This window comes from Hetaerina americana, unplaced genomic scaffold (genome assembly GCF_022747635.1).
Source record: "Hetaerina americana unplaced genomic scaffold, ioHetAmer1.1.p SCAF_155, whole genome shotgun sequence".
NCBI lineage: Eukaryota > Metazoa > Arthropoda > Insecta > Odonata > Calopterygidae > Hetaerina > Hetaerina americana.
In genome coordinates this window covers 43,265-68,657 of record NW_027286681.1, presented here as the reverse complement: position 1 = coordinate 68,657, position 25,393 = coordinate 43,265, and the positions used below count along the sequence as shown (strand labels likewise).

At 35.4% G+C, this 25,393-nt stretch overlaps 1 protein-coding gene across 2 annotated transcripts; it reads right to left on the bottom strand.

Annotated features, from left to right (window-relative positions):
- LOC139686952 (uncharacterized) lies at window positions 1-24,161 on the bottom strand. 2 transcript variants are annotated; one of them, XM_071583987.1, is made up of 7 exons: window positions 24,051-24,161; window positions 23,723-23,895; window positions 23,383-23,412; window positions 15,013-15,194; window positions 10,633-10,827; window positions 9,205-9,414; window positions 1-4,876 (listed from the first exon to the last, which is right to left on the bottom strand). In XM_071583987.1, exons 2-7 carry the CDS (start codon window positions 23,877-23,879, stop codon window positions 4,688-4,690), a joined length of 963 nt encoding a protein of 320 aa, XP_071440088.1. In that variant the 5' UTR covers window positions 23,880-23,895; window positions 24,051-24,161; the 3' UTR covers window positions 1-4,687. The 2 variants fall into 2 exon arrangements, with proteins under 2 accessions (XP_071440088.1, XP_071440089.1); XM_071583988.1 differs by lacking the exon at window positions 23,383-23,412.
- Between the last annotated feature and the right edge of the window lie 1,232 nt (window positions 24,162-25,393).

Below are 25,393 nucleotides of genomic sequence, written 5' to 3'. Positions count from 1 at the left end.
GTTTTCATGTAACTTTTATTAATAACATTAGTTTTCATAATTTTTTTACAAAGCCTTTGGTTCATAACCATCCAAACAATAGCGCCATGGAATTCTGATTTCATTTCAGAATTTCACATTACTTACAGAATTACTGATACTCTTGATAATATAACTTTTTTTAAATATCATGTTGGAAGGAATTATCAAGTACAATTTAGCTGAGAGTGCAGCTACATTTACAATCTCTTTGAAGATTTTACAAACCTTTTTTAGTTGAAGAGATCTTAGGGTGAAATGCAAAAAATATTCACCCGAACAGTATAATGAGCATTTAAATTTATAATAACCATACCACATAGAATGCTTCAATGTCCAGCAAGGCATCACACTCTAACATTACATAGAAAAAGGCTCATTCTGTAAATGCTTCAATATCGATTGCATTCAATGCCTAATTGATGACACACCAACTCATATGGCACAAAAATTTGATTCTGTCCAGCAACATATATGCATATTTACAGAATGAGAAATATTAAATATAAAATCTACTTCAGTCACCGTTTCCCAAAACAATACCAGAAACTATAAATTTTCAAAGTCAACACAAGCCTTCACAAATGTCTAACAAGCTCCAACAAATTACTTGTTCAAAAGATATGGCTAAACTATAACAACCACAATATTCTCATAGATTTCACACTGCCAATGATTTATGAATTGCTAGACTGGATCTCAGGTGATGGTTACACTCTTTTCCTAGCAAATTAAGGTCACATAGTGAAAGAGAACAGGACTAATTCCTTAAGATATTCAGAATTGTACCACTGGTATCAAAAATTTAACAAAAAAGTCACAGAACTCTTTGAAAGAAGCAACACTTATACAGAATATTAAGTGCAAATATTAAATGTAATAATAAATTAGTAATCAATTACACTCAGAACTGCAAGAAAACAAATAATTTCATAAGGTCAACTATTCTATGCAACATCTGATGTGATATAAGCCATGGTGCTTACCACACTTAAATGAGTGTATAGATATACTGACAGTACGAAAACCAAACAATGCACATTTTGGGCAGCGAATGAGAAAATTATAAAGGCTCGGTAAGCAGGGTTTTCTACCTTAAACCAAAGCATGTCCATTTCAACGAATGGCATGTATGCAACCATCACCTAACAAGGCCATGGCCTAACAGGCTAAGGGGTCACTATTGTACAATGCTTATAACAGCTGAAATAATTGCACATCCAAAATTCCCACACATAAACAAAAATAATACACATAACAGTACTTAGAAGCAATGCATGCACAGTACAATTTTGTCCTAGGTGAAAAAAACTAAAGTTAAGTTAGGATAAACTTAAGATATTTTCCAAAATATTTTGCATTATATAATGAAAATAACGGTAAAAAACATGGTTCACATTGCCTCGAAAAATCCAATTTGCAATCTCAATCTATGAAATCCCCTTGATATAAAGAATATTGAAGACATTACATCAATTCCATAAAATGAAGGCTGAAGACTGAGAACAAATTTTACCAAACAGTAAGAAATTAATTTGGGATCATCCTCTTCAGCATGTTATCTGTACATTTAGCTAGATAATAAAAATATTCATAGCCATCGAATGGACCAAAAAATAAATAATAATTTGATAAACTGAGAACTAAATTTCACGTGTAATAATTCTGAGAATAAATACTTACATATAATATGATAAACATCCAACCAAACTGTAAATCAAGCAAACTTTTTTTCAGAGTCTCATATACCATTCATTCACTAATGTGGAAGAAATATGTTTAAATTGCATTACTATGAAGCAGCAGGAAGCCACCAAATGGTTTCACTCGATATAAAAATATATTACTACAGGCCATCAAATACAAATCAGCTGTAAACACTCTATGATCCATTTTACAAGCATCACCTAGGATTATTTTTATCTACTGTACACTCACAACCAAGTAGTGACCACCAAGTCCAAATCTGGTAGTGACTACCAAGTCCACCAGATAATATGTGATTACTGCACATATTTTAACATAGTATACACCAGTCAAAGATAGTTTCGGAACCGATTGTGACATATGATGGATTGTATGGTGACCAGAGCAGCCATAATCTACAAAACATTATAAAATATCACAAATAGGTAAAAAATACTGCACCTATGCACACATGAGATTACCAAATGAGATTACCTGGTCCTCAATGCAATAACTGGTCAAATACAACAAATTAAATTCTACATGAACCAACTGAGAGATCAGCTTTAGAAAAAATAAAATCACAGATAGAGACTTAATGGTTTTTAATACACATTCTCTAAATTGCATAGTGATATTTTTTTCAACATTCCATAAATACTACATGCACAGAATTATTTTATCTTGCATGTAGATGCAAAAGCTCTATATCTGTATACATAAAAGTTGTTATTGGACCAGTATTCTACACAGAAGTTTTCATTTCTTGGATAGCACTAAACTACAATTGCTTAGAAAACCATACCAAAACATCCATTTTTATCAAACTTTTAGTTTACTCCCTTACTATGAATCATATATTTAATTGGATGCAAGAAACATGTGCGTCATGATACCCCCGATCAAAAGTATTATTTGAATGACTGCTGTTCATCAGAAATGATTGACTAATTACATTGCCACTAGGGTAGAAATACAAATTATTCAAGCAACTTCAAAAATCACCCCTCGAGTCTTAAGGAACCAGTTGATAGCTCACTTCTTTCAGAAATAAAATACTTGTCTGAAAAAATAACAGCAATAAATTATTAATTATAATAAAAAACCAAGGATTATTCACATTTCAACCACTTTTTAATTTTATAGTGAGACCCAGGAGTAAGAATGAGATCATGCAAGTAACATAAAGGCCATGTTGTTATTTTATACACAAACTACTAGGATATATTTTGCCACCACTCATTATCTCAGTAACAAAAATTCTCTCTGAAATTATTGAATTCCATGAAATTCCCTAATATGAAAACTGGCTGGCATAGAAATTTCTTTAAAATAATAAAATAAATCTGCGATTGAATTTCATGTTTCATAGCTTACAAAGAATTTGATTGTGTCCTAGACTGGTAGTTTCAGTACCAAGTCCTATTTTTATGAAAAAAAATTCAGAGGAAATGCAGGAATGAGTCTTTCAGGAATAAGTCAAGCATACATACAATTTAACGTTCATATTAGAAGGCTGAGAGAGAGGTTAATGTTAACTATTTAGAGTAGGCCAATCAAAATTGGATATTGAAGGACATCACCATTTATAATCTTTAGCAACTGAGGAGCTTATCTATACATATAGTAATAACAAATGAAATCCGAAAGATGTCACTCCATTATTTTGTAACCTTCATGCGAACTTTAAGGTTTTTCAGAACTTAACAAACATTTTTCTTCCCCAGAACTACAGATTTAATGTTACTCCTCAATAGTCCAATAGAAGTAAAAAATTATAATAGCCCTCATAGAATATATACCAACTTATCTTATAACATATAATTCCTCATTCAACTTCATATAGTTTGATTTAGTGAAACTAATTTCAAAATAATTCTGACATTTTCAGTCCAACTTAATAAATTAACAGAGAGAACTTCATCAATTAAAAAAATTCATACAAGTCATGCAATTACATTCCATATATTCAATGAATATCTTAATTAAAAATGCATGGGGTGCATATTAATCAAATCATCAGTAATATCCAAAACTAGGTAATGAAGTTGCAGTTATTCAATGTACAAAACTTAATGTTTGAATAAGTTCATTCGGGTTTCCAAAAGGCAGGGTATTGATGGGGTAAAACAGCTATGTCCTGTTTGTAATATTATGGCATTTACTCTTCTCGAGTATAGAGTAATAGGGTAATGTACACTGAAATTATAATGCCAAATCTACTTATTTAAATTACATTGAAAAACCAGCATGAATTTAAGGAAAAAAGGTAACAATACGGCTTAGTAACCAATTAAGAGCTACATCTTCATCAGGCCATTTATGCAAACTTAGCTGCGTCTCAATTAAATGATTCATGCATATTTTTTCTCCTTGCCATTCAGACTCATTGGTGAGGCAAAATGCCTTGAAACTAGTTTCTCCCAAGGTCTCAAAAATATATAACAAAATAAATAAAAACCCACTAAAAAAATGCCAGGACAACAATAATGCTATCCAACACCAACCAAAGCGTAACAAGGTTTCACTGAGTACAGTATGAAACCGAACATTCAGAGAATCAACTAGGTATTTTGTGCAAATTGAAAAGATTGCAAAATAAAACATTGGAGATTAAAGCAAAAAAAAAAGATAATGGTAAGCACCTTGAACCATCCTAGGTAAGACATGTAAGTTTCTAAAACATTTCTTGGATTAGCTTTCACTTTCTGGGAGCAACAACTTGTTAAGTGCTTCATCTTCATCATTCCCACCTGTAAAACACACAAACCTCTAAAACCTCGGTTCGTTGCGTACCAAAACTGTGGTGGGTCCCTATAAATCATGTGCACTGTGATAAACATTAGACAATAGGCATCACTGGCTTCAAAAATATATACGTCAGAATCACTAGTCATACATGCTCACAAGATAACAATCAACAAGATTCTCTCAATAAGCACCAAGAGATGCAATATGGAACTTGGGAGCCCCATGGTTGTCTTCAGACCTCATCCACCTTTATGCTCCAAATGTCAGAGGTAGAGAAAAGGCTTTCCTTCACAAATATGAAGTCATTTGCAAGCCAGTTTGGATGTGTTACTTGTGCCACCACCCTGTACCCCTTGCTTTCCATCCAATCTCTTAGGGCTTCCTTACCTAATGGACCATGAATGAATTCCACAGAGAGTGTCTGTGAGGAAAGAAAAAATTTTCATTAGTTATTTCCAGGAGCCATCTGACAACAATTATAATTAATGTAAATTAGGTGAATTTGTACTATGCCAGGGTTATTACTCATTTAATGGATTCCCATTAGGGACAATACCAATTTTTCAAATGAATACATCATTCCTTCTCCAGTTTTTTCCCTCAGTTTTTGGAATATAAATACATATTTTTAATGGATCATTACCTCATCAATTTGTGAGTCACTGGTATAAGTAAAATTGATTTGAATATAGCTTAGGCCCCTCCCATGAACTACAACCTACTAGCGGATGGCGGGCTTGTCATTCCGATGACCCCTAGAGCTGTACTAGCGGGAGTAAATATAATGGCTCCTGGTAGAGTCACCCATGTTAGATAGGGCAAAGGCTATGAGCCAGAGGAAAGTTAGTCCACACAGCATCTGTTCCTCAGTGAGGAGGTTGCAGAGGCATTTGACCCCAGTGGGGTGGCCATTGAGTGATGGTGTCATATTAAATACATGATTGATGAAGGAAATGGGAAACCACCTCAATTGTTATTGCCAAGACTTTTATGATGGACAGCATAGAGTATAACAGTCCTGGTATGATACTCTGCCCAATTGGCTGCCTGTCGTGCTTTGTAGAGGGAGAGGTAAGCCTTCCATGGTCATCTTCTCATGAAACCCTTGCAAAGCAATTAACAGCAGCAGCATAGAAGATGCAGAAGAAGAAGACCGAATTGGTTAGAATTGGAAATTCGAATGTGACAAACAGACACTGTTGAGAATATATAATTTAAAAAATATAAAGTGAGACATGGAAAGAGGAAATAAAGATATTTTAGGTCTATGTGAGGTGAGATGAAAGGACAGCGACATTACTGGAGTGATAGTTATAGAGTAATATTCAGCAGAGGGAATGGGAGCCAGTGAGGGGTTGCCAGAATAGTGAATAAAACAATAGAAAGAAGCATAGTAAACATAGAGCAAGTAACAGGAATATTACTAGCAAAGATAAAAGCAGAACTGATGAACTTTGTCATTGTTCAGATATACATGCAACCAAGCAATCATGAGGAGGAAGAAGCCGATACGGTGTACTATCTGTTAGAGGACATAGTTGAGTGTGTTCCTACAGGGAAACATTCAATAATGATTGGGGATTGGAATATGACAGTAGGTGAAGGACAAGATGGTGATGAGGTAGGGGAGTATGCTTTAGGTACCAGGAATGACCATGCGGACAAAGCAATTGAATTCTGCAGCAGACAGGGGTTAGTCATTACCAACATTTGGCTTAGACACCACAAAATCCATAGGTATACATGGAAAATTCCAGATGACTCAGAGAAGTATCAGTTGAATTTTATATATTATAATTAGGCACAGACTTAGAAACAGCATGAGAGATTCCCACAGTTTCCAGGGGGTGGATGCCGACTCTAATCACAATTTAGTATTTATTAAGTGTAGTGTCCATTTCAAAAAGATAAAGCAGGGGTCGTGGGTTAGGAAATGTAATGTAGAAGTATTAAATGGCTTGACAAGGAAGGAGTGTCAGCAGGATCTAGAGAAAATTATGGATGATGGAAAAGAGCCAATTACTAACGAGGAGAAATGGAAATATATCAAAAAAGGGATATCAAAAGCCACAAAAGAAACTATAGGAACTGTTAATGGGAAAAGGCAAGGAAACCATGGATAACAGATGAGATGATTAACAAGATAGATGAGAAAAGGAATTGGAAGAATGTAAAAACAGAGTAATGCAAAAGTAAGTACAAAAAGTTAAATAATAGTTTGAGACAGAAAACAAATAAAGCAAAAGTAGCATCGTGTAAAATGCAGGGAGAGGATATTAAAAGTTGCAGAGGAGTTGTAATATTGGTGTGCCATGCAAGAATGTTAAAGCACAAACGTGAAGTAAGAAGGAAATATCTGTATAAATGGTAAGAGATAAGTCATGTAAGATAACAGTTGAAACGGAAAAGATCCAAGACAGATGGAAGGAATATTTAGAAGAACTGTATGGTAAAGAACTTAGGCCAGAAATCTTAGACATAGCAAGAGAATATGGCGTAGATGATGATAGCTTAAGTCCAGCCATTCTCAACGATGAGATGGAAAGGGAATTAATGGAGATGAAATCGAATAAGGGACATTGGGGTGGACAACATTCCTATGAAACTAATTAAAGGTTTAGGAAAATGCTGGAGGAGTTTTCATGGAATAATTTTGTTACACACATGAGATAGGAATCTGGACAGAAGACTTAATGAGATAGGTGTTAGTTCCTATTCCAAAAAAGGTAAAGACTAAATCATGTGAACACTTAAGTTTGATGTTGCATGTAGCTAAATTGGTTCTCAGAATAATCAAAGAATGGATTGAGATCAGGGAAAATGATTACTTCGGGGATGATCATTTTGGATAAAGGAAAGAGAGAGGCATGTGCAATGCCATTGCAGTAATGAGATCACTTAAAAAGAGGAATATATATTACAATTAGGACATATTTGCCTGTTTTTTTAAATTTCAAAAAGGCACTTGGTAGAGTGAATAGGGAAAAGTAATGAATAAATTGCAGAAAATAGGAATAGATTGAAGGCGAAGGAGGCTAATCCATATCCTACACATGTCTTACTCTGCTCACGTGCAAGTTTGAGACAGAGAGTCCAGATGGGCAGTGTTAGGAAGAGGTGTAAGGCAGGGTTGTCCATTATCACCTGTGCTGATCAATGTAGATATGGAGGAAATAATTACGGAGGCATGGAAAAATGAAAAAAAAGCACGGAGAAATGGAAAAAAAAGAACTGATCTCACAACTAAAATGAATGCCGCGTTGAGGGCAAATTCCTGATTCATATATCAAATTACAGACTTGCAGGTTGGTTTGAGCAATTTAAGTGAAAAGAGTCGGATTTTTGCATCAATTCATTACTGTAGATTAAACTTGGATCCACCACTACATTCCTGAGATGAGAGAACAATCAACAGAGGGCTACAAAGGGTGAACCTGCTCTGAAAAAGGCTAAGATGGTTCCATCAGCCGGGCAGGTGATGGCAACTATTTTTTGGGATATTCATGGAATGGAGTTCATCTATTATCTTCAAAAAGGTAAGAAAATAACAGGAGACTATTATGCATCATTATTTGGAAAAATGAAGGGATAAATTGCAAAAAAAGGACTATATTTGAGGAAGAAGAAGGTGTTTTTCCATTGGGACAACACACCTGCTCACAATTTGGCAGCTGCCATGGATAAAACTGATGTATAGCATTTCAAATTGGTTGGCTACTCATTGCACAAGATTCACCAGATGCTCCCAGCAACTTTTCCCTGTTTCCCATCCTTAAAGTTTTGATTGGAGTAGTAGTAGTTTTGAGGGGAGGCGACCGACAGCTGAGGTCATTTGCGCCATAGGGGATGGACAGGAAAGGATGAAGGGTGGAGAGAAACCCGGCGTCGGCATTAGCCTACTCTTTACGAAAGGCGCCAAGGGGTCCGCGGCTTAACGTCCCATCCGACGGACGGCGTACTCACCCAAAGTGCCCTCCACAAAGCACCTCAAGTAGGGATCGAGATACCTCTGAAAAATATTCAACACCGCCGGGATTTGAACCCGCGCCCTCAGGGTGGGAAGCCAGTACGTGAGCCCCCGCACCATCTCGATCCCCTTTTGATTGGAGGACAGAGATTGGAGGAGGTTATCACATATGTGATTGCCTATATTGCAGAGAAAGAGATCAACTACTATCTGGAAAAGTTAAAACGGTTAAGAGCATCACTGGAAAAAGTGTATGGACTTAAAAGGAGACTATGTTGAAAAAAATTAAAAAATGAAGAAAAACTGTCTCATTCGTTGGTTAGCTAAGAAACTTTTCAGGCTGCCTCTTTATCTCATAATGACAGTCAAGGTAAAATAGGAGGTAGTGAGAAGAAGATGGTGACAGTACACTTCACAATATGTTATGCAATTTTCTCCACAGTAGCAATGATTCTCAACAAATAACTGGGGTAACCATGGGTTTGAAAAGGTGCAAAAATTCTGCACTCCAAGGAATACAAGTTAGGGACACACTTCTAATAGTCTAAAGTAATACATTACTTTTCTGATCTATATGTTTTATTATTTTCTGATGATATGCCTTCTTTCATCACTAATCGTAAAAAATGCTCGTAACTGATGTCAATAAAAAATCTCATCTATTTTTATACAGTAGAACTTATTAAATTCTGCGCACACATCAGTGTGCAATTAGAGGGGATCACGTATTGCCAAGCTGAGCAAATGAAATTCTAAGAAAACTTTTAGATTGATACACCTACCTGAATGTCCACCTTTTCAAATGGAATAGTCTTGAGTACATCCAGTTCAGATCCTTCCACATCCAAGCTGAAGTAGTGAACAGTAGAAACATTCAGGGCCAACAGCAAAGAGTATAAGGGGAGACACTGAACATCAACATATCCTGGAATGGGTGACCCAACCTCACGATCTGATATCTTCCCCAAATTTTCTTCCTGCTTAAAAGAAACCTGTTGAAAGATAAATTCATGCTATTAGCAGTGTTATGAAACCAATTAAATATAAAGAAGATCTCCAATTCTCGATTCATATGTGCAAGAAATAAGACAACCATAGGTAATCCAAAAATAGAAGTTTCTTTAAAAAAGGTAGGCATGGTCAGCATATTATGTTCTCCACAATTGAGGTCTCCTATTTAATCAACTTATGATAATTAATAATGAACCTTCTATTATCATGGCCTGCTGCTGTCTCATTGACCTCAATATATACATATACCCTTGTCTAAGAAATTCAATTTGGTAATAAACTATGCTCTGGTTCATCTTATTTGTCATCCCTTAAGATGCAGCATGAGAGTCCATCCTTTCCTCATCTATCCCTACTATTCTTTCTCTTTCTCCTGAACTCAAAGGAAAGCTTACCATAATCTACATCTATCAAGAGGGAAAAATGAGCAATTTATTCTGAGACATTCTAATTAAGAGCAATTCCCCAAACAAGCAAACATATTTTTCCACTAGTTAATTTTTGATAAATTAAAATTACTTAAAAGACTCAACGAGAGATTTTAGTTCACTATATACTCAGCTTGGATTATACATCACCATGATCACTGAAATTTTTTTTTATTTAGGAGAAGGATCTTGACAAATTTACCCAAGACAAACTTTTTCATAAATTAAAACTTACCCATATTTTTTCATGATATTATCTGGATGACAAATTTTTTTCTGAATGAGAACAAAAACAATTTTTCTTATATAATTTGATCCAAATTAAATACTTAAAAATGAGGACATTAACAAAAGGCTCAAAATTTTGCTCTAAATATCTTTGTCAGCATCAATTTGAGTTTTCATGAAAATATGTTACATATGCAGAAACTAATCCTGAAAAATTACATAGAAATAATGTTAATCGGAGAGGAAACCAGATATTTTATAGAATCCAATATGCTGCAATTTCTGCAGGTAAAACATAGCTCATGCAATGCATATCTCAGGGTGATTGGGACATAAAATGACAGAACACCGTATGCACCTTAATTAAGCATTAGCTTTTCAATGGTATCAGGAATAGTATGCATTTAATCATCAATAAAATTGTTAACCCTATTTTTATATAATCTGCTGTAACAGTAATAAGCATACAAAATAATTTTGGCCAGCTCAGCAGTTCTAAATACAGATAGGACCACTAATGACTTAAACTATCATTCATCTTACCGTCATAGGGTATGGCTTGGTGCTAAGACAAGTAGGAGAGGACCAGGCACGCCGGTTGCGAGATACCAAATTAGCAAAATTGTAGGGATCTGCTTCAACTAGTAATCCCCTCCAACCACACTCCTTTTCCAGGTAAAGTGTGTTTGATCGAGTTTCCCCATCCATTGCTCCAGCTTCCACAAAGAAGCCATTCCTCTGAAAAATGTGAATGGAACAATTTAAACCATCATTCTCTGTACAGAATATATCCATTTTGGATGCTTTTGAAGGATGTTCCAACACTAAATACATTTAAGATGGTGTCCTTAGTGTAGATCCAAGGCCTGAGGATGGTCTCTAAACATCAAATAACTCTCGATTCTATAAAACATTGCTCTTATTATCAGAATGTTATCATGGTGATCAGAAGAAAAGTTTTCCCTTCAGCATTTAAAAACATGAAAAAGAAGAGTTCAAAACAATTCAATGGCAACCTTGCAAAATTGCATCTTGAGGAATTAGAAATATTTTGTAATGGCAAATAGATGTATTATTGTACAAGGATAATTTGAAAAGCTCTCAGAATGGAATAGAAATAAATGACTTACCCCCCTATGAAACTTTTTTAATTTTCAATATAGTCTCTCTGTACCCTAATGCATTTGGTCCAGTGATGTTCCAATGTCTTGATCCCATCTTAAAAATTATATTACTTCAGGCCTGAAAAATACCTGTCTACTTTGGCTATCAGTCCTTTGTTTAGAGAGAATCTCCATCCACTGAGGAAAATTTTGAGCTTGGGGAAGAGATGGAACCAAATCAGGCAAATAGGGTGGGTGTGACAATAATTCGTATCTTAGTTCAAGTATTTTTGCCACGGCAATGACACTTATACAAGGGTGTGCATCGTCATGATGAAAGACAATTTTCTTCCTTGCCAAACCTAGCTTTTTTTGGCATTTTTGCAGAAGTTAGTCCAGGAGGCTAGCGTAGTATAGTTCAGTAATTGTTTGACCACTGGGAAGATAATCTATCAGCAAAACCCCTTGCACATCCCAGAAAACTGAAGCCATCATCTTTCCAGCTTTTGATTTCTTTGGGTGGTGGTGAATCAATATATTTCTACTGCTTTGACTGCTATTTTGTCTCTGGGGCATAGCATTGGACCAAAGTTTCATCGGTGGTCACAAATCAGGGCAGAAAATGTCGTTGATACTCTCAAAATGGGTTGAACATAGTTTGGAAATCCCATTCTGATGTTTTTGTGATCCTGCATCTGAAGTCCCATCTAGCGGATAATTTTCTCGATTCCAGGGTTAAAATAGGATATGCCTGTTCATATGACATTCGTCAAGCTCCAGTAATTTCTTGCATTTTCAGTCGGCAAACCTCCATGACCATTTCATGCACTTTTGCAATAATTTCTGGGGTTGTGGCACATATTGGCTGCCCATTATGCCGATTATCATTTAAGCCAACCCAACCAAACTTAAACCTGTTTGTCCACTTGGTATCAGTGGAATATGAAGGAGCAGAGTCCCGTATGTGTTTTCTGAAAGTCAGTAAGAATTTCCTTTGTTTTCATGCCTTTCTTTACGAAGCATTTAATCACTACACGAATCTCAATTTTTACCATCTTCACAAATTACCACAAGGGAAAAACTACAGAGAGGCATCTGCACCACAGATCTCTTCCCTAAGCATTGATATGTAACATGTTCACTCATAAATGAACACCTATTACTACGTGAGAAACTAATTGTGCTAACGCTGATATCTGGTGATGATTCCGAGAACCTTTCAAACTACCCTCGTACAACTGGTTTCCTCACTTGAAGATGTCCAATAAGTGATGAAACGGGGTCGTATCAAAATATAGTTAAATCTACAAAGTTTTTCAAATGAGTCAAGAGTTCAAAATTTTTCAAAACATGTTCATTAAAAATACATACTTTAATTTCAAGCATAAATTTTGGTAGTAGGCCATCCTACCCTTCCACTTCAACACATTGTCACATGTATGTAAGCATAAATATTCTCAAACACAGGATAAACAGAGAAATGTCTTGTTTTTGGTAGCATCTCCACCTTTTAAGTGCACGCAAAATCATGATTTATGATGGAAATTCAACATAGATCTTACTATATTCAACAATGAATCATGAAAAATGGAAGGAAAATCAATAATATTTCCATCTAAACTGTAATTATACCCAAAGGCATCAGCAATGCAACCATACAGAGAAGTAGAATATTCAGAGCTGCTGCTCATTCAAATCCATTTCTGAGTACCATTTTTGCCTGCTCCATTGTAAAAGTAGACAGCAGCTGAGGGGTCACCAAAAGTCATTTTAATGAATTCTGGAATGTGGCCTGATATCATTACACCTTTTCCTCAACATTCCAGATTGCTGAAACCTTGCCAATCTTATGCTTGCTTACTTAGCCGAATGGTGTGAATGAGGCACCCCCTATTCATAATCAATTTACACTATTGTACTACAGAAATGCAAATATGTTTAAGCATTGTGGAAGATATTTATGCATTAAACTTATTTCTTGCCTCAACTGTACCCAGTTTATAACCTGCACAAAAGAGAAAATATCACTTCAAAGGAAAAATTTGAGATGACAAATCATCATAAGAATATGGTACCTATATAAAAATGGCATTGATGGCTCAATAAAAAAAATGCAGAGGACTGAGAGTTGAAATCATTGAATCACTATCAGAGCTGAAGGCAGAGAGTTGAGTTTCAGTGGATGTCAGAGATGGCAAGCACAGCACTGAAGTGAGACATGGAGGGATATGATTCAACTTTATCTGTCCATTCAACTACACATCAGCAGTTTATTTTCTGTAAAGGAAAGTATCATTGATTCCACTTTGATACTTGGGATTCATCATTGTGATTAGGTTTTGGCCAAGTGAGTAACACAGGAATACAATCATATAATAAGAGACAAATAGGGGCATTTAATAGAAATAGCAGATATTAAGTGAAATTGATTGAAAAGGTCACAGTGACCCTAACAAGTGATTTAAAGCCCTGCTCTATGCTACACCCCAGTCAGGTGAAGTCCATGCTGCCACATAAGGAATTCGTTTCAATTCACTTTTTAGAACTGATCCCAAACCAAATGGATTATTTGAGTAGGTAAAAAAATTAAAGAGTGCATTAAGAGATATCCTGTTTAGTAATCAATAACTTAACTAGGAATTTGATAGCCACTTTGGTGAAGAATACACCCAAACAGTCATGTGATTAATTCTGCTGACAGAACAAAAGAAATGATTCACAGTACTAATTCATAACTGGAGAGTCGAAGACAAAGATACCCCATTGATAAAATTTGTTCTATAATGCATTGATTAGGTCAGTGACCAAACTTGCTTGATGATGAACACAAAACAACAAGAAATTGTTGAATGTTCATTCAACCATTTTTGAATGAAGATTTTTGCCACTTGTATGACTAGTATTGTTTAATTTTTGGGCTTGCTACATCATTATTTCGAATGTTTTTGACCAATCTTTTATGTTTGATGCATGTTAAATCACCAGGGACATGTTTCTTATGATGAGGCCTGCGATGGAAATGGAATCTCAGAAAGTTAAAATCTAATACAGACGCTTCCATCCAAATGAAGATACAGCAGCTCATGAAAGCCAACAATACCTACAGTATGCCTTCATTTGCATGTTTCTGGTAATGATTCAACATGAGCCAAAACATATGTATCTGTTAGGAGTTAGAAGGAAATTGTCCTAGCAAACATGCTTTTAACTGCTGTGAGAATAATAATACCCCAACTAATTATGTGGTAATATTCTTAAGCTATTCATGATATATTTAATCCTGTACACATTTACAAATATGCATTAAAAATGGCTTTAAGTCACAAAATTACTGACAGAATTTCCTTAGCCTGCAAATTTTTGTACACCTAAAAGATAAATGACCACAAACTACGTGTTAGAATAAGATTCAGAAGCAATATTTAAAAAATTCCTCTGTAAAACATTTTAAATGACGAGAGGATACTCTTCTACAAGACATTAAAAGCATGAGAAAAGTAAGATAAAACACACGAAAGAAATTGGACTTGTCATCAGATAAGATTTGAACAACTGCAGAATCATTGTCCATTTTGTTAGAGTCAGTTTTGTTTCCCATAATAGTCAATTTTATAATGAAATGAAAAGATAACAAGAGTTCAGAATTCAAAAACTGACTATTTCAAATTTACAACAGTATTTGTTTCAATAGCATTCCATTTCGAGTTTAACTGGACCAATTGGTGGCACTTCTAAGTCTCTACATCATCTTTTGGAAATGATAATATATATCACCTAGTCTATTTGTGATAGGCACCTGAGCCAAAACAGTCCATCATACCTTATTTTTCAGGATCTGCCGTATCAAGGAAGACTGTCCCATGGATGGATCAAGAATGTTTGGTTCTTTCAGCTGATAGGGCTGTGATGTAATGGCTGGTGGAATAAGAAAGTGACTTCGAATGCTGGCGATAAACAAAGGATCATCCATACGGACCATTGGGCCATTGAAAATAATACTGTCTGAAAAAGGCATGTAAGAAATCAATTATAATTTTAGCTGAACAAATATACATATACCTCATATGAAGGTATGCTGGTGTTACTTTAGCGCACATTCGTTTCAGGAGATGCCATCATGAAGAGGAAATTACCCTCAAAACCTCAATTTAGTGCATTAAGACACTTCACGTGGAATACTATTTTTGTGTTCTCTAAATTTTCAGAACCTACTTTTTTAACAGCCTCACAATAACAGATTCTCTTATTCAATTGTTCCTGGCTCAACCTTGTGGAAATTCATTTTAATGAAATTAAGAATACAAAGTAACTTTCCGCTGTCCTTTATTAGCGTAAAACCGGTTTCAACGCTCAATCGATCTGATGATGACGCTTGAGCGTTGAAACCGGTTGTACTCTAATAAAGGACAGTGGAAAGTTACTTTGTATTCTTAATTTCATTAACAGATTCTCTTTTTATTTCTGTATGTACTCCGCCAAGGAAAATTTTCCGATGAGGAAAGTACAAAAATAGCATACAAAACAGAAGTATTATCACCTAGTAAGTGGTGGGCAATTGGTAACCTGTTCAATCTTCGAGAGATGCTTGCCATTGGGAGAAAATTATGCAATTCAAGGAATCTCTACTCGCAGCTTTCATTTTTTTTAATATAGGCCTTTACTATAAAATAACTCAATACAAAAAATTATTTGTTGTCTCTTTAGGGAATACACATAACTTTAGGGAATTCACATAACGTATTGAAAAGAAATGAAATTATTTACTTTGTAATTCCACACACTTCATTTAAAAACACAGTCCAAGGTTTGATGGTGAACGTCATCATCAGGTGTGATCAACCTGATGACGAGGTTCAACGTCGAAACCTCGAGCCGTGTTTTTAAATAAAGTGGGTGGAATTACAAAGTCAATAATTTCATTTCATTTAAACAACCAAGATCATCAGTTCAGTCTATTTTTCTTCCAAAACGAACACTTTCACTTGACATTAAATGACAAATATCTTTAATAAGCAAGCAACAAGAGAGCATTTAACACTGACCTGACAATAATGAATGGTCAATTGGAGAGCATAAAGATATAAATTACATTCATAGTAGCTAATTGAAAATCCTAACATTATAGGGTCACAATGCAATGATTTCAAAGTGTAAATAAAAATTATTCGCATTGACCATGATTCGAACCCAGATCCCACATTGTCCAGCCAAGTGGTTTAGCCAGTTTAGCTACCAAGGCATCCTCTTACAATCCTAAATTTGGTGAATTTATGGGAACCAGATATTATAATGAAATACCATACATACGTGTAAATCTCAAAAATATTTGTAATGTTGTGTGTAGCACCTTAGTCAAACTGAGTAAAGCCATTTATATGTAAGACTGCTAAACTTTCTCATTTCCAATGAGAATCATTTAACACTTTACCATTCTTCTTTCAATGTTATTTAAATTATGGTGTTGAGTTATGGGATCATTCCCCACATGTTAAACAAATCTTGCTACTACAAAAGAGAGCTATTCGCTTTCTAGCTAATACACCACTACGTGATTCCAGCAAGCCCTTATTTTAGGTATGGAATCATGACTGTATTTAGTTTATAAATCTTTAAGGCCGAGTCATGCGAAAGTTAATCTAGAAACTTACCCACTAAGAACTCACATCCATAACTACTCCATTAGGGGTTAAGCGAAATCTAAATACTATTTATTGTAAAATGTCCTCAACTTACAACATTTCATAAGGTGAACATATGACAGTACAACTATGTGCCTACTCAGTTGAAATTGGACTGTATGCTGAGTTTTAAGAATAGGTATAACTAGTTACTTGCTCACCCACTTCACTCATTTGATGAATTTTTTCAGACAATCTTCATCACATTTAAGAGCTTAAGCTCATATATTAAGTAATATTAATAGTGATGACACTTAATAAGCTTGTACCATTTTTCAAAATAAATAAAGTATTATTATAACTATTACTAGATATATTCGTGAATATCCCCAAAAGAATGTTCACCTAAGTACAGCCAGCATCTCTACCTTATAGATATCTCAAGAGAGAACAGCCAAAAAGATGCCTTAAAAACCTTTTGAGAAATATCTATCAATTGATACACTCCACACAAAATAAATGGAATCTCACAAATCTTCCAAAAATATGTTTCTCAGGTGTTAAAATTCAAAGGGTACACTAATTAATGCGTTCCCATAAAATCCATGTTAACAGATGAATTGGAAATCAATATCTTTACCATAAACCAACAGGTTAACCTGTCTGACCCAGTTACAAAATGCACAGAGGGAAAACTGTAAATAAACAGGCACACAAGAAAACTTAAAAAACGGTTATAAAATATTTCTTAGGACCACTATGAAAGAAATTATGCCAAATTTTATGTTCTATCAAAAACATACAAAGCAGTATAGAGAAACAATTTTTACACAAATTTAGGGAACAAAGTCAAAAAGCAATTGGGTTTTGCCATGCAGTCTAAAGCACCAAATTACAAAACACCCTAAATATGGATAGCATATTAATTCATCAGTCAACACAAAAATATTTAATATTGTTAGTTAATAGATGTTAAAATAATTTCAAGTGGGTGTCATGATAGTAGGAACCTCATTCAAAAGACATTTTACCTGACTCTTTGAGCCAGCCTTTCCCAAGTAAACTGAATGAATATTCCATGTATGAAATTAAAACCTGGTTACATACAAAATTTCTTTTAAATCCACTTCAGGTAAAAAGCCCATATCCTGGCTATAAGCTTATTGCATTTTCTAACATACTAGTATCACCAGATAGGACGAATTCTTCCAAGAATTTTTAATTATACGATATACCTGTTCATTAAAAAATCTTCACTTTTTACTAATGTAATTTTATACTCATCGCCATTAAGTAACTGCACCTGTCACCAATATTTTCCTTAAGTTAATTACCTATGAAAAAAGGTACTCTGAGTGAAAATACACTCAAGTTATTTTTGCTATTGCAAAAGTAGAAAAGGAGCAAAAAATAGGGCAGTTTCAACATGAAAATCTAAGAAGAGTAAATAGATGAAAAAATAAAAGTGAGATGAAAGTTTTGTAAGTAGTAGTTTGTTCCAACATCACCCACTCCCTTGGAAGCAAAAAGCACAAGAGGTTAGCCTGTCCATTTTCTGCTTTGCATTGCACTCTGAGAGTTGGCACAAGAATAAATCAACTTGCTTGTTAAATAAAAGTAAGTTAAGTTGAGGTGCAGCTTATGATTAAGTGGATATGGGAAACATTTTTATTGGAATCATTGAAAGAGTAAAGTAAAGTGGAGGCTAAGAGTAAAATAATCAATATGGTTTTTTGATTAATGGGCTTGCACAAGGATTATTTTCGCTAGGATATGTGTCGCTCTCATTAAAATTTAAAGGAAATTGCATTTAGTAGGATAGCTAGAGCTCTGTTTAGATAGAATATCCCAATTATACTGGGTAGGCTTCTGTGCAATTCAGTCTAACTTAATAAGCATTGATTTGCAGTTAATTATTATGTTTATTAGAGAGAAAGGTATTTTCTTTCAATGCATCAAGGAAACAAATGTTTTATAAACTCTAACATAATATAACATATCTGTACAAATTTTTCTTCTTTACCGTCTATGTGCACACAATTTCTGATTATGCATATTGGTACAATCAAATGCCCACCACTGGATTGAAGTAATACAAATAAGATCTATAGCCTTCATCGTTTGAACATATTTGGGCCAATTGATGACCTCATAATGCCTTTCGATTCATTTCTATTTTTTACTTATTTTCTCACCAAAATGCACTAAGTGAGTGGTTGGTGCGTTGAAGTTTACTTTAACCTTTCTTGGAACAATCTGTGGTGCATTAATCGAAATGGCCAATGCATAATTAGTAATTTACAAGCTCTTAAATTTGGAAAAACTGGTAGGGTGTTTCCAAGTCTATATTGCAGATTTTTAAAAACTTGTCATTTTCAATTTGTACACCATCGGCCAACAAGACATTATATTTAAATATTTTGCACATATAAACTTTTCACTCCAATAACTAATGAACATTCTATCTCTGAGAACTCTTTTTTATACAGTTGAATCTGTATTATAAAAACCCTAAAATCTTAATTGGAGACTCACCAAACCATAAATTTTGCTTCAAGTCACTAAGTGCCTAACTCCTCCAAAAGTATGCCTACGCTTCATTTCTGTTTACTGCGACACCCTCCAACAAAATCTATGATGTCTCTTCCGAACTTATTGTGTTTACCTAAGAATAAAGGCCACTGATATGGAAAGCTAATATGACTTTTCCAGAAGCAACACTGCTGATAGTACTGATGGGTTGGATGATAGCAAAATCCTTTCTCAAAGCACACCTGCCCAGAACAGTTATCCAATTCAAAAGGGTACATTTGACAATAAGAAATGGAGAACGGATTCATTTCAACAGGTTAGCAACTGCACATTCATTCAATTGAAAACAGCACACAAAATTGCTTGCTGTTTGACTGACAATATGAAGTTTGTTTCTCAAATCAAAGATAAGCTTATCTTAAGATCACTTCCATGACAATCCAGCAACGTCTCTTAGGCAAACTGACTGTGATTTTCTTTTGACTTCATTTTTCTATTGATCACATTATTTTTTGATAAGCAAAAGTTAAAAAAAAAAATATCTAAGAGGACTCTATGTCTTTGATTAAGGAGACCTCTCAAGATTTTCTCACTAGTCTTTAATGCTATTTATTTTTCCTGCTTACCTAGGTATTTGTATGCTACTGATAAATAAGTAAAAGCCCATGGTGTGATTTGAAGGAAGTTTTATGAATGATCTCGGCTAACACAAGAGAGTAAGGATTACCAAGGGAGCTTTATAACAATCAGAAATAAAAGATATACAATAAACTGATTCTGAGCAACTGTTAAAAGGAGAAATGTAGGAATTCCAGGTTGAGCATTAAATAGTTCATAAACAACATCGCCTAGAAGACAATGAGTGAGTCATTCATTGATATTTCAGTTGAGATGAGGGACGTAACTCGGTGGAAAATGCAAGAAGAATTCCCTAATAACATGGGCAGTAAAAGCCCCAGAAGTTGTGCACTCACTAAATTTTTAAGTTACAAATAATATCTTTGGCTTGGATCATTTTGAGAGAGGGTGACTTATAAATAAAAAGCTTTAGTTTGAAATAACCTGAATGAGAATTGTGTGTACTTCTGTGAAGACTGAAGCCTTATAGTGCAGGTAGATATTTTTATAGTAATATGGTATAGCATATTTCTAAGCTCAGATAAGCAAGCATCAAGGCTTGGGAGACAATAAAATATTTGTTATCTGTAAAAATAAATATTTTGAGTAATAATTTCATCACTAAACAACCATTAAAAGATATTAGATTGAAAGACAGCAATTAATTTTGCAAAAAATATTGAAGGTGAGCACAGAGCAAATTAAGCAAATTCCCATGGCTGAAGTTGTGACAGAAATTATGCCACTTAGAGGACTACGAAAGGAGGATTGGCCCACCGACATTGGCCTACTCTTAACCAAAGGCGCATAGGGCTCTGCAGCTTAATGTCCCATCCAATGGACAGAGAACTCACTTAAAGTGCTCTGCACAAAGTACCAAAGTTGGGACTGGGATGCCAATGAAAAATATCTGCTGCCTCAAGGATTTGAACCTGGGGCCCTCTGGGTGGGAGGCCATTATGTTAGCCACCCTACCATCCCAATCCCCTTTGGAACAATCTAGTATAAGAAGCAGTAAATAATGGGAACAGATTATATTATCAGTAAAACATTTTCAGGGGGGAAATCTGGCAACAATGTGCCAGAAACACTATTTCATTAAAAAACTCAATCTTTTAAGAAAGATTTTGACTCTAGATTGGTAAATGTTATGCAGAGGCACATCTGGAAAAGAACACTGAAGAGAAGTAGATGCAGCTGTCAGAAATTCAAGGGAGGAAAAATTGAGTAGAAAAGAGAGAGAGGTAAGGTAGTGTTGAAAGATGCTATCAAAGAGAATGTCAATAATGTATGAAATGGAAGAAAAAACATCCTGAGGCACAATGAGCAAGTGAACTCTAGTAGTAGTAGTTTTTAGGGGAGGCGACTGACTGCTGAGGTCATTTGCGCCATAGGGCATGGACAGGAAAGGATGAAGGGTGAAGAGAAGCCCGGCGTCGGCATTAGCCTACTCTTTACGAAAGGCACCAAGGGGTCCACAGCTAAACGTCCCATCCGACAGACAGCGTACTCACTCAAAGTACCCTCCACAAAGCAACTCAAGTAGGGATCGAGATATCTCTGAAAAATATTCAACACTGCTGGGATTTGAACCTGAGCCCTCTGGGTGGGAAGCCAGTATGATAGCCACTGCACCAATCCTGATTCCCCCTGTGAACTCTATGATTGTAGTAAACACAAGGGGGTTAGACTTGCATGGCGAGAGGCCTAGGATGAACTGTGAGAAGAAAATGATGGAATATGTTTTTGTGAGATTTGTAGGAATGAAGAAATCGGCAGGAAACAGGATAATTTGGGAGAGCTGCCACAAATCCTACAGATGAACTAGATAACTCATGATGATGAATTAAGAGAGTAAAATAATAGAAAGTTTGGACAGCATATAATTAGCATCATGAGTAGAATGCAGAAGATAAATTGAGGAATAAATTCGGAGACAAAATGTTCAACTGGATGTTTTTGAGAGAAAATAGATCATAGGGCAAGGTTTCCATGCAACAATCATAGTCATTTTAATAATGACTTGAAACCCTGAAGATACAGTAGTTGTAACCCCAGTCGTCTTCACGATGACCTAACATGGGACCATTTTCAGCTGAATACCAGAATAAATCCACATGTACTCACAGCCCCATAATCATCAAATTATATTAAGATCATCATGGGGGAGAGACGTCTCCGACATACAAAAATATACTATTTAAAATATATCAATAAGACATTTGTGTTGACATGTGTCACTGATTAACCGACTTCACTGTGTCTCACAAAATGAACTTTTTTCAAAGTACTGCAATAAGCTTACTTAAAAAATTTCATCATACTATTTATGCATTTTATTTCATAGTAATGTCCACAAAGGAAACTGGTTTATTGGCAAAATTGACATAAATGGAATGGTACAAATCTGTTCATTTCTCTACCTGGCCTATGACATGAAACAGTAGGTACATTTCACATGCAGATGAAATATGCAGCATTTTATTAAAGTATCCTTCCCTCATGTATCTAGCATACCTACCAGTTTCAGTTTCACTAATCAGTAAGGCTGCTAACCAGAAATTATAAAGATGGAGAAAGATTCTTAAGCTCAACGCAAAGAAATTAAAATGAGGCTATATACAGTTCAGGAATGCATTTTGTAGTTTTTTACAATAACATATCAAAAGAGGATGAAATGAAATCGTGGGAAAACCTAGTACAAATACTCATTTGTTCACAAGCATGTTTACACTAGTTATAAACTGACTTTATTAGTAGCAGAGATTAACAGGGACCACCAATGGCATGTTTAAAGCCAAAGAACGTCAATTTTCAATGCGCAGAGATGGTAATCCTGCTTTGTTGTAATTCCGACGTCTTGAAACCCCAACTAAGCAACTATGCCTTTTCATGCAAAATCAGATGCGAAAACAACTGAAGTACTATATGTAACCGCTATGCTATAGAAAATTTCCTAATGATACACCGATTTCACTGAAAATGCGCCGATAAATATAACATACACAAGCATGTACTAAAAATCGGGTAATAATTCAATGATTATTTTTTAAAGATCGACATTCATCTTGGGATATTGACAGCAATTCTACGGAACTCGGTTACATGATCCTTTAATCAATTGTACTTCACAACAAAGCAAATGACAAATTCATAAAAATTTAATCCATTATTTCCTCTACACATTAATTCATCAGAGTAAGTGCAAAGAGATGCTGTCCCGGATTGGACCAATAAAACTGTACAAGTTCTTTCGGACAAACTTTTTACACACGCTAATATTACGAAGGAAATGCAGGTATATATTGAAATAAGCGAGGCGTGTTAATGCCCTGATTTTGTTAAATCAAGATATGTTAGCATGCGCAGGGTCTATAAAACAAGAGTGGTACCCAACCACTGCTATATCCATTCACACTCACCCTCGGAATAGCTGAACCACTTCATGAGGCCTGCAAAATATGGAGCTCTTATGAATACCGACAAAAGTGACTACCACAAATCATTAACATTCACTTTACTGTCATGCAACTGTATTTTTTACCGAAACATGGTTTCATATCGCCGAAAATTATAATTACTTTAATCCTTATTTTATACAATATGCGGCAGTATAATGTTTGAAAGTCCTGCACGGTGGTATTAATGACTTATGAGAAATCGCACGGCGAATTCGTTTGCTGACAGTCGCGTAGTTAAGTTCACACCTATTAACATGTACTTACAAAGCACTTTTATAAATTAATTGTTCATATCACTCACTTTCTTTATATTCCTTCGTTCTGTACTTAGCGAAAGGGTCAACTTTCCAGGATAAGGATTCCAGAATATCTCCATCGCCGAGCAGATACTGTATGTACAAAATTGCAGATAGAAATACCAATACCGCTCCAACAACAACTAATTTTCTCCGTACCATTGCTGTACTTTGAGCCCTGACAACAAAATATATTATTAGAACGTACATTTTAACTACCCTTCATAGATAATCTAAAAATAAGAATCACCGCGTTAGACTGAGTACCAGCTGTTACGCGCTGTCAACAAAATAGTAACTGATAACTATAAGAGAATGAACTATTTCATTTACCTTTGTCTTTTAGAATGAGGATGCCAATCATTTGGCTCGGTGGGTGCTACCTACAATACACAATCCATAACCCAGCGTAAATGAGGTGACCAAGGGAACATCCTTGTTATCGTTCAGCACGTCTTTTCAGAGTAACAATTGAATAACGTTATGCAATTACAAGGGACAGCGTATATCTTAAAACGGCGCCATTATAAATTCATACTAATTTATTGAATGTGTTTACATTCTTCCATTTCCTTCTCCTATGTATCATTGTAATCATCTCATCCGTGATTCATTGTTTCCTTGCCCTTTTCCTTTAAACGGTTCCTATAGTTTCATTTGCGGCTTTCAATATGCCTTTTATGATGTATTTCTATTTTTCCTCGATAGTACTCAGCCTTTACCGTCATCCATGATTTTCTCTACAGCCTGCTAATACTCCTTCCTTGTCAATCCATTTAATGCTTATATATTTCATTTCCTAACCCACTTCTCCTGCCGAGTGAAACGGATGTTACACTTCATAACAACCAAATTGTGGCCTGAGTCCGCATCCGCTCCCGGGACACTGTGCGAATTGATCACACTATTCCTAAACCTGTGCCTAACCAGAACATAATCTAACCGATACTTTACTGAGTCCCCTGGAATGTTCCATGTATACCTAATTCTTTTATGGTGACTAAACCAAGAGTTGGTGGTTACTAACCCCTGTCTCATGCAGGACTCGATTGCCTTCTCCCCGCGGTCATTCCTCGTGCCTAAACCGTAGTCCCCCACCTCATTACCATCTTGTCCTTCACCTACTGTCGCATTGAAATCCCTCATCACTTTCAAACGTTTCCCTGCAGGAACAAACGCCATAATTTCTTCTAACATATAGTATACCGTATCGACTTCTTCCTCATGATTGCCTGGTGGCATGCATACCTAAACAATGACCAAGTTCGTCGATTCTGCTTTTATCTCTACTAGTAATACTCTATCCGTTGCTTGTTCTATGTTGACTACGCTTCTTCCTACCTCTTTATTCAATATTATGGCAACCCCTTGCTGGCTCTCTTCCCCGCCGCTGTGTGTTAGTCTATAACTATCACTCCAGTAATCCCCGCTATCCTTACATCTCACCTCGCATAGACCACAAATATCTGTATTTCCTCTTTTCATCTCCCGCTTAATATTCTCTAATTTTCCTGTCCTTAGCATTGCCCTAATATTTCAAGTTCCTATTTTAACTAATTTGGTCTTCTTCTCCTGCGTCTTCTGTTCTGCTGCTGTCGGTTTCCCTCTGCAATTGATCGATTGAGCCGAGTCCCATAGTTGTCAGGACTAATATTCTCAATAGTGTCCATTATTAT

Coding starts and splice junctions, on each gene's coding strand:
- LOC139686952 (XM_071583987.1), bottom strand. CDS start 23,879: ATGGTACGGAGAAAATTAGTTGTTGTTGGAGCGGTATTGGTATTTCTA. Junction 15,195..23,382: donor GTGGTTCAGCTATTCCGAGG/GTGAGTGTGAAT, acceptor TGCCTTTTTCAG/ACAGTATTATTTTCAATGGC. Junction 10,828..15,012: donor GGCAGATCCTGAAAAATAAG/GTATGATGGACT, acceptor CACATTTTTCAG/AGGAATGGCTTCTTTGTGGA.